The sequence below is a fragment of the Formica exsecta genome, unplaced genomic scaffold (genome assembly GCF_003651465.1).
Source record: "Formica exsecta isolate Colony F162 unplaced genomic scaffold, ASM365146v1 scaffold133, whole genome shotgun sequence".
Lineage (NCBI taxonomy): Eukaryota > Metazoa > Arthropoda > Insecta > Hymenoptera > Formicidae > Formica > Formica exsecta.
The window spans coordinates 247,510-257,480 of record NW_021848663.1 but is presented as its reverse complement, the minus strand read 5'-3'; the positions used below and the strand labels follow the sequence as shown (position 1 = coordinate 257,480).

At 37.9% G+C, this 9,971-nt stretch overlaps 1 protein-coding gene across 1 annotated transcript in view; it reads left to right on the top strand.

Moving 5' to 3' along the window:
* Positions 1-260: 260 nt before the first annotated feature.
* The window catches only part of LOC115245869 (neurogenic locus notch homolog protein 1-like), a 60,192-nt gene continuing 50,481 nt past the window's right edge, over positions 261-9,971 (top strand). The window contains exon 1 of the mRNA XM_029824362.1: positions 261-390. Coding sequence (XP_029680222.1) covers positions 261-390 — 130 coding nt within the window. The remainder of the gene's footprint in view (positions 391-9,971) is intronic.

Genomic DNA, 9,971 nt, shown 5'->3' with positions numbered 1-9,971 from the left:
TAAAAAGTTATATTTTTTCAGTTTTTTTGAGTTTTGACCTTGAAAATGACCTTGTCGCAAATTTTCATTATCACATTTGTAATCAGCGTTAAAAAATACAAAAAATAGTGTAGTTTCAAAAAAATCGGAGGGTTCACCTATTCGGAACTTTATCCAAGATTGATAAGGGGGGAAAAAACTGTAGTTACTTATTTACAGGAATTTCTAATTTAAATTATAAAGTATCTAAAGTTACGTATTCTCTCTTATCTCGCAGATGCATGTGCTCGAGCGGATACACCGGACAAAATTGCGAGAGCGACTACATCCCCTGCGATCCGTCACCATGTGAAAACGGAGGCTCGTGTCATCAGCTGGGCGAGCTCGGCTACGCGTGTCACTGTCCCGAAGGTGAGTAAACTTTTTTTTTTTCTACTTCCTATCGCGCCTTAAAATCTCTCATCGTACTCTCCCAATTCCAGTGAAAGATGAAACTTTTTCGTATCAACGCGTACGATCTCCTCGCGTACATATTTCGCTCCTCTTTTTCCCGAACTCGCTGTCATCCCCGTGTCACATGTGTGTGATGCCATTTGTCAAGATTAAGGAAAATGAATGGCAGAATCTACGGAGATTTTCATTATATTGTGGAGTTTTAAAAATTCTCTGTGGAATTAATTACATGTCGCGGAGAAATATAATTTGACGTCTGAGAGAGAGAGATAGAGAAAGAGACGATCTCTTCTCCTCCTTTCTTTGTCTCCTGTTTCCGGAGCGCGGGATAAATAATGACTTTCGTTCTGTCATATTGAGAATCTCGAAATTTCGCGATTTCCGTGAAAACCGTTTCGTAAACTTTTCTCACGAAGCGTTTGTTTGTGCGACATTTGGGTGGTACAAAAGTCTTCGCCGGTCGGTTAATTACGGATGTGTCTCGATAACTCGCGGGATTTTCGAAGCTTTTCGGAGATTGTCACGCGTTCCACTCTGTTTGTTCCAAAAATACGAGAGAAAAACCACGAGAGAGAAAGAGAGAGAGAAAAAAAGTCTCTCGCACGGCAGGGCAATGATTACTCGGTGCAACAGGTACAATCTCGGCCAGGGGTGTCGGGCACGGCCATTTACGTATACGTGTGTATACGCGGTGGATGGTTAATGTAAAGCCTAGGGTCAGCCTAGCGTGGCCTTCTCGCTCCCCGGATCACAATGCGTGGTCCTCTTTTTCCCAGGCGGACCACGACCATGGCGACCCCACCTTCTACTTGGTCTTGCTCCTTTACTTCCCCTGTCTTCTCCCCCACCTCTTCCGTCCACCTTGTGCTGGCGCACCTTCTCCCGTTAAAGAAACGCGAGCGAATTTTGCCCTCTCGCAGGTGGTTCTTCGTTACTGATCGTTACGCGCTTCCTGATATTATAAAAAGACGTATATATGTATACGCGATGTTACATTGTAGAATATAATGTGTGTAATTTTTTAAATTGCGTACATTGTTGATTTTATTTTTTATAACTATGTATACAGGTTGGTAGGTTGAATTTTTTATTTATTTAGACACGCAAATATTTTCAACGTCTTAATCACATTCGTAAATTGCTTTTTCTATACATGTACATTTTTAATTTGCATATACGATTTAATACTTTATAAATAAATACTTTATAATGCTTTAAAAATATTATAAAGCATAATTCAACATTTTTTTAATTACAATAACAAAAAAGTCATTTGATTTTAAAGGCATCGATATTATATTAAATTCCCAGAACGCTAAATCTTGTTTCGTTTAATCGAACCTTTTTCGGGTTACCGGGCATCTATAAATCCGCGGACATTCTTGGCGATAAGATAGTGGGGAGGCAAGAAATTGAACGTTCGCAGAATGTATTTGTGTAACTTTGCTCACGCGTGTCGCCGCCGTGTATTTTACCTTACATTAAATACAAAGTGCCGCTTTGTGCCTGCCATTTGTCTCGGCAGGCATTCGAGAAGCCCTCGTCCGAGGCCTCCATCATCTGAAGAGACCTGCCTGTATAACTACACGCACCATGGTTCTTATTTCGATCATCCTTTTTCCCGGCCTCTTCTCGTTTTATATCTCAAACGAGGTTGGCGCGAACGGGGCCGCCCGTCATTATCGCCTTTTCCGCTCAAGGCGACCGACGTCTTCCGCGGAAGGCACACTTGCTCTTCCCGCTCCCGTGACACTCCAATAAGTCCGCGCCGGGATCGAAACTCGAAGAAGGCGTGCCCCAGTCATGGTGTCGGTGGTGAGTCGTTAGTCCGAGATGGTTGTGCCCGGTCATAACTATTCCGGATTCTGCCTACCGCGAGGAGTCGCTGAACTTCCTCGATCGGTGCTCGAGAAGTTTCCTCTAGGCTCTCGTCCCGGTATATTACCGTCGTAAAGATCCCGTTTTCTTCATTTTTCTCTACTCGCGTTCCTACTTTCCATTCCTCTCAGCGTATCGATTCTGCTTGTAACAGTTGCGCCTGATTAATTACCAGCATAAATGCTTAGTAAACATTTAGGAGATTTTAACATAGTATTTATTTTTCTGTTTTTATTTTTATTTATTAGTTTTTTTAACATAGTATTTATTTAACATAGTATTTATTCGTCTACAAAATAGGTTGCTAAAATTCTTTAATTAAAAAAATATTTATTAAATATTTTCTAGTGTTTATAAGAGAATGTCATTAGATGTCATATAATTTCTATCGAGATGAAATTCGACAGCATCGCAACCTTTTCGTTTGAAATGATTTACTCGCGTAACAAGTTATAATGGTTCAATTTCCAGCATCCCGCTCTTTTAACTCTCATCCTTTGACCTGCCCGTTGCCACTTCGTGCCGAGCACGAGCCACCACCCTCTTCTCTCGCTCCATTTTACGTCGCGTGCGATTATAGCGTCTCCTTTCTAAGGATCTAATCCCTGACTAGCGAAGGATTTCCCTCGCGTCAAGCGATCCGATCACGCCTCCTCCATTCGATTCCACTAATTAGAAACTGCTCTATCGAACAGTTGGTTAAACGATTAACTAGAAAATTGATTGGTCGAGAGAGAAGGAAAGACGATGCAAATGAAGAAAGAAAGGTGGAATGAGAGGCTGGGTGAAAAAAAGAGAGAGAGAGAGAGATACCTCGGCTCGCTCTTACAATACTCGTTTTCTAACTGCCATTTTTTCTTTTTTTCTCGTTCCGATTCCATCATTACATTCATGCACACATACAGAGATACAGAGTGTACGAATTGGAGATGAGAGAAAGGGAGCGAAGAGGAGTCTTGTACCTGCGACGATTGTACCTGCTCGGTGAAGTTCTTGCGGAGGAATTAAATCGTCGATTTTATCTACGCCGCGCGACGATCGGCAAGAAACTCGAATTTATTGTTGAAGTTGTACGTACTTTGTACCGGCGACGCCAACCGAAGGATTGAATAGTCTCGTGAGAGTTTCCATCGATGCTCTCACACCGATTAATTTGTCGATCCCACTTCTTATCGTTCGCGACAGCAATTATATTCGATGACTCCATCATTTTCTGCCCTTCAAGTATTTCTTATATATTCTCATTGTTATGTTTACATTTTATTTCGCTTTAGACGGAGTAACGTAAATTCATAGTTTCATATTTTTTACTCCCGACTGCTGCCAACCGCAGGTTGTTATTTATTAGCTGTTTCATTTCGTCCAACAATAAGTTGAATAGTGTACTTATAATACAAGTTAATCTTTCTATTTTATCACGTTAAATTTTTATGATTATGTAAACAAAAAGATTTAAAGCATGACTTATTAATATTATTGATATTACATTATTAATATACATTATTAATATTATTATACAATATTATATAATAAAAAAAATATTATATTATATAAGATTAGAATTATATTATATTATAGAAGACAAAAAATTTAAAATCTCTTATTAAAACGAAAGTATGAAATACACGCAAATTAATGTTTTTTTTTGATACACTTAATAACTGTGATGAAACAATCCTGTATGACAAATAAAAAGATATTTAATTATCTTCAGTTAATGACCTTGACATGAAAGGCTGTTCAAGCTCGTATACTGTCGACATGAAAAATGTATACGAGCTTCCTTATCAATTAAAAGCTAGCATTTTACTTTTATTGAACGGCTACCATCCCATTTCTCTTAGCAGTTGCAATGAAACCAATACAAGCTGCTGCTTAATTAAAATCAAACAAGTCCTGCCTGTACGCACGATCGAATCGATCTATCCGATCTATTTTACCGCGATCGATGTCGGAAGATTGAGTACATTTGCTCGCTCGTCATGCTCTCCGTGTAATTTCTATAACTGGTTTACAGCAAGCACGTATATACATACATACACATTTAAGTCAAAAGGACACACGATATGTTAAAGTTATGGTATTCGTTGTAAAATTACATTCGCGTGATCATTTTATGGATTCCCCATATGATCTTTTATCACGTGAAATTTTTTCATATCGGCTGCGAATTGAATAGTAGAAAAAAAATAGTATAAAAAAGAAATAAATTATTTCTTACTCTTCCAAAGAGAAATATGATCTCTCTCGTTATTAGTTTAATATAGATTACTTATCGCTGCATAAATCGCACGTAAAAAGTTTCCACACGTAAAATTGTAAAGTATTGTCTCTCACACGTGGTTGAGCAAGAGAGAGAGAGAGAGAGAGAGAGAGAGAGAGAGACACGAAATGGATGGATGGGTTATCCGTTCCCGGCTGATTTATACCATTGCTCGAGCACACATAAAATGCGTAGCACGACGAACGAGGGACTGTGGCGAAGGGACTGGGAAGGGAGAGCTTGCAAAGTAAAGTGCGCGTTAGTTTCGCCGTTTTTGCCGTTTCTCCTGGGGAATTGTTGCGGAGAATTTATACGATAAGAAATGTGTCAAGGATTAAGGGCAATGGAAGGAAAAAAAATACATACAAAAATCGAGTAAAGATACTTGTTTCGATTTTTATCTTTTTTTTCAATTTTTAATTTTAGCTTTTAAATTAATCAAAATATTGATATTGATATTTGAAATGTCAGAAGACACGATATCTTCCAATTAAATTCTCCGCATTATTCGTTTAACAGACAAACGTACGATGTGGAACATCGTACGTTCCTCTTCCCCGTGTGCTCGCCGAATACGAAAAAGCGGTACTTTCATGCCATTGTACACCCGGAAACAGGCGAATAATCGACCGTGAGTTTTCCGTCACGCGTCGCGATCGATCCGCTGATAATTATTACAACGGCGCGCGATAACTCGCGCCTCGTTCCCACGTGTCGTGTTGTATCTACCATTCCTACAACGGTACACGAATTTTAACGCCGAGGTACGTGCGTGCCTCTCTCTCTCTCTCTCTGTTTCTTGCCACCCACACTTGGTCCGTAGAAATGTCGTTTAGATACCTTCAAAGACGATTGAAATCCATACACTCGCGACTCACGACTCCGGAAAGAGAGGGAAGATTTATCGACTTCTCTGTTACATTGTTCTTTATTAGTCGAGCAGGGCTTAACACTTAATTAAATCTCCTCCATGGGCCCGCCATTCACGGGACGTTCGCGTGTTTCTCAACGCGTTTCGGCGGCGACTTTTGTGAGAGTGTTATTAATATCTCTCCGTGTGTTCTTTTCTAATCCGACAAAAACCGCGTTCTCTTTCTCTCTCTCTCTCCTACGTTGCGTAATTAATAGCCGCGAACCCTCGAGCACAAAGCAGGCGCGTACGACGACATCTAACAAGTGTCCTCGCGATGTACGTCTTCGTGTGCCTCCATTCTCGTGCATTGTCCACGGGTCTATTTCATTTGGTTCCCATAATAATATTATTGACAAAATTAATTACAAATTAAATAATTATATGAATATATCGAAATCCAAGATTATTTTCTTTGCGAAATAATATATACAATAAGTTATATGTATAATTAATTAATTAATATTTTTTTAACTTGAATTTTGATGCGACATAAAAAAATAACAACGCCCCCTAATCTCGAAACAAATCAGTCTTTTAAACAAAAGAAGGGAGATGGGGGAGCTTCCGAGAGACGTGGAGACACCCATCTCGGACTGGACGTGGCCGGCTCACAATTCCTCGCGACAGTGACAGATACCGGTCGTTCTTACGTTCATGGTTGCTTGTAGCCATAGGGATATAAGTATACCGCTGGCTTTCATTCTCATAAGCCCTGAGATTGGAAAAGGGACGCGATAAATGAGTCCGAGCCGCCGCTATACCGCGATAATTACATGAAATTTTATATTAAATTTATTTCTATCTGTCATATGAGACACGTGCTGCCTCGCTTTTTAATTTAATTTCTCTGCCATCGTATCTTGATTAAAACTATTATAAATCTGAATAATTTTTATCAACTCTGTACTTGGTTCCCATAATAATATTATTGACAAAATTAATTACAAATTAAATAATTATATGAATATATCGAAATCCAAGATTATTTTCTTTGCGAAATAATATATACAATAAGTTATATGTATAATTAATTAATTAATATTTTTTTAACTTGAATTTTGATGCGACATAAAAAAATAACAACGCCCCCTAATCTCGAAACAGATCAGTCTTTTAAACAAAAGAAGGGAGATGGGGGAGCTTCCGAGAGACGTGGAGACACCCATCTCGGACTGGACGTGGCCGGCTCACAATTCCTCGCGACAGTGACAGATACCGGTCGTTCTTACGTTCATGGTTGCTTGTAGCCATAGGGATATAAGTATACCGCTGGCTTTCATTCTCATAAGCCCTGAGATTGGAAAAGGGACGCGATAAATGAGTCCGAGCCGCCGCTCTAGACGAGACGTGATTCCCAGTTGGAACTATTGTCTCTCTCTCTCTCTCTCTTTCTCTTTCTCTATCGCACATTTGGACCTTCGAATTTAGGATCATAAAACTTATGCTGACATGAGTAAACCTAACGCGAATTGTTCGTGCTAATAATGAAACATAGCGATTTCTTGCTGCCTGGAAATATTTTCTTATTGAGATAAAGGCGCATTTACATGAACGAAAAATTCGAAGAAACGCGTGTTACATCAACATATTCATACATTTTACCTTTCATATGTACGAAGGGATATTGTTCGGAAACTGTTGCGAGTTTTTACTCGCGCGGAAATTTATCCGCTATTATGTTACGGGCATATATGAGATATGAGCAGTCGTAACAAGCTAACAAAATGTATATTATCGGTTTGGCATTCCTTGCATCGCAACTCATTTCCTCCACATAGTTACTTTCCCACGATTTGGTGAAATCGCACAGATGTGCCGTGTGGAACCCCTTTCGATTCTGTTATTCGCTCATTGGGGTCTCGATATTGTCGCGAGACACGGTACGAATCTCTAGGGAATTGGTCCGAAATCAGAACGAGTACTGCATAATGTATTATAACCCTCTATGTGAGACTACTTGTGAAATATAAGACGCATTTGTGTTAAATGTAAAATGTAACAAAAATTAAATATTAGAAAATCAGATATTAATGTGTCAAATATTAATCTATCAAATGTACATTATCTTAGTATATTATTTAATATATCTTGATATATAGAAAATATCTTGATATAAAGAAAATATGTATATAATTTTATCTAGCTTGAGATTATTTTTCGAGATAATAACATATATACACATACACGCACCCTTGCACGTAACCATAAAGTAGAATAATCCGTTGAACCCTACACGCGGGAGATGGATGGACGAGGTATTTTCGTCGTAGACAACTCTTACTTATCCAGATGGGAGGAAGAGCTGTGGTGTCTTTTGTCTGCATCTCCGGTGGAACGATAAATCCACACCCACGCGGTGTAAACCGAGCTGGAGAAACTGCCACTGGAAGTAACCGGAATCGGGCGCGGTGTTCGCCATTTTGCGCTGGATATAAATCTGGATTAAATTAAATCGTTTGTTGAATCGCAATATCGATCGTCGTGTTTGCCGAGTTGTATTTGCATGCGTATCGAAAAGAAGTTTCATGATAGTTGATATATTTCGATGATATAAAAACAGGATGCGAGAACTTCGTGTACGTATTATTCAGACGTTTGCGTGATATCATCTGTTTCAAATCTAAACGCATAAGAAAAATGGATATATTTTCCAATTAAAATGCGCTCCTTTTTTCCGGTTTATTCCTTTTTAAGAGCAACTCGATTCTATCAAGACACACTTCTGTTTTTTCGTTTTCAATATTCGTTGATTGTCTTTCCCAAAGAAAAAACTTCGATTAATTAAACTCTATCCTTTTAATTCTTCTCAATTCTCTGCACGCTGACCGATTGAATTTGTTCTCGAATTCGTGTGGCGTTTGGTCGACAAAGCAGATGCGCGAGATTCCCGTTCGGAAACAATGGGGTCCGGATCGATGATGCGACGGGGAGAAAACGATCTCCATAGAAAAGGGGCCGCACCCCGTAGAAGGCGACCGCGTTGCGTTCGCTCTCGGCGGGCCCCACTGGGCCCCATCGAGCCCCCGAGACCGCGAAGAATCATCGAGTCGCTCGTAAAACCGCCAGTACCTTATTCCTACTCTTATATTCCCTCTCTTTCTATCTCTTTTCTTCTTCTCTTTTTCCATAGGTCCTTATATTTCTTCTTCTACTCGATACCATCTACGAACTATCTCGCGGCAACCCTCTCTCGCACGTACTCTTCATATTTTACCATTACCATATCAGGTTCTTCTCGATTCTCCCGTCCTCGCCGCACGCTCTCTCTATATATATATGTATATCCGGTCCCTTATTAAATATGCCTACCTTACGTGGATTACATACACGCACATTTGATCATCACGTGGATCGATCGAATTGTTCCTGCGGGGTCGTAACTTTCCTTACAACTTTGTACAATTGTCTTCGTAGTAATTCTATTTTCTAGAGTATATTATATTTTTAAATTAAAAAATATCTACATATTTTTATTCGAGACATGTATTTTTATTGTTTGTAAATAATTATTCTCCTTCTGGGCATGACACAATTTGATATACGGAATTGATTTTACGAATGCTCTTTGACAGACTTGGTGGAAGTTCGGTGACATCATAAACGGAAGAGGAACTAGTTTTGCGAGCGTGCGCACAACCGTTTTTAATTAGATCTGATGCGATATGATTCAGGATCGTAATGTTGAAACAAGTAGAGATCTGTTCAGGTCGATTACCATTCGTAAAGCAAGTTTCTAGTTGGGCTTCTTCCGCTTTCCAGTTATATAAAGAGACATCATTTGTCTTTCTGCTTTCATCTCTTCAGCTTTTTATTTATTTACAGATATCTTTGTTATTATTATATTCCTCAAAGGAATCAGTCTAATAACCGTGAAATTTTTTGATATGTATTGATTAATAAAAGTGTTATCTCTAAAATATAATCTATTGAAGTTTATATTTAAATCGGGCACGAACTTATGCAATCACCTGATATAAAAAGACAATATCAATCGAATAATTTAATGAAAAAATTAATGCGTATTCATTTCGCGCATAATAAAATCTGCAATTTTATATTTTATTTTTTATATTAATTTGTTATATTGTATATTTTTTGTTGATCTATAATTTCTTAATTGAGCTGCAACGTACTTTATTTTTTTTTTTGTTTCACGATGATACATACATATATCAATATGTTGTAAGATTTAATTATCTTTTTTATATTTCTCTTGATTGATTTTTAATATATTCTTACATTTTCTTTTTTGATAATATTTAGCTTTTTATTAAATGCACTTTTTAATCAAAAAGTCTTTTAAATTTTAGTATATATAAATATAAATATTAGTTTCGATATTTTAGCATTTTATTAATGTACTTTTAATGAGGAAATTTGCGGTAAATAACATTTCTTGGAATAACGTATACAATAAATGGAGTAACTTAAAAATAATATATTAAATTAAAAATAATATATTAAATAGAGTAAAAAAATAGTTAA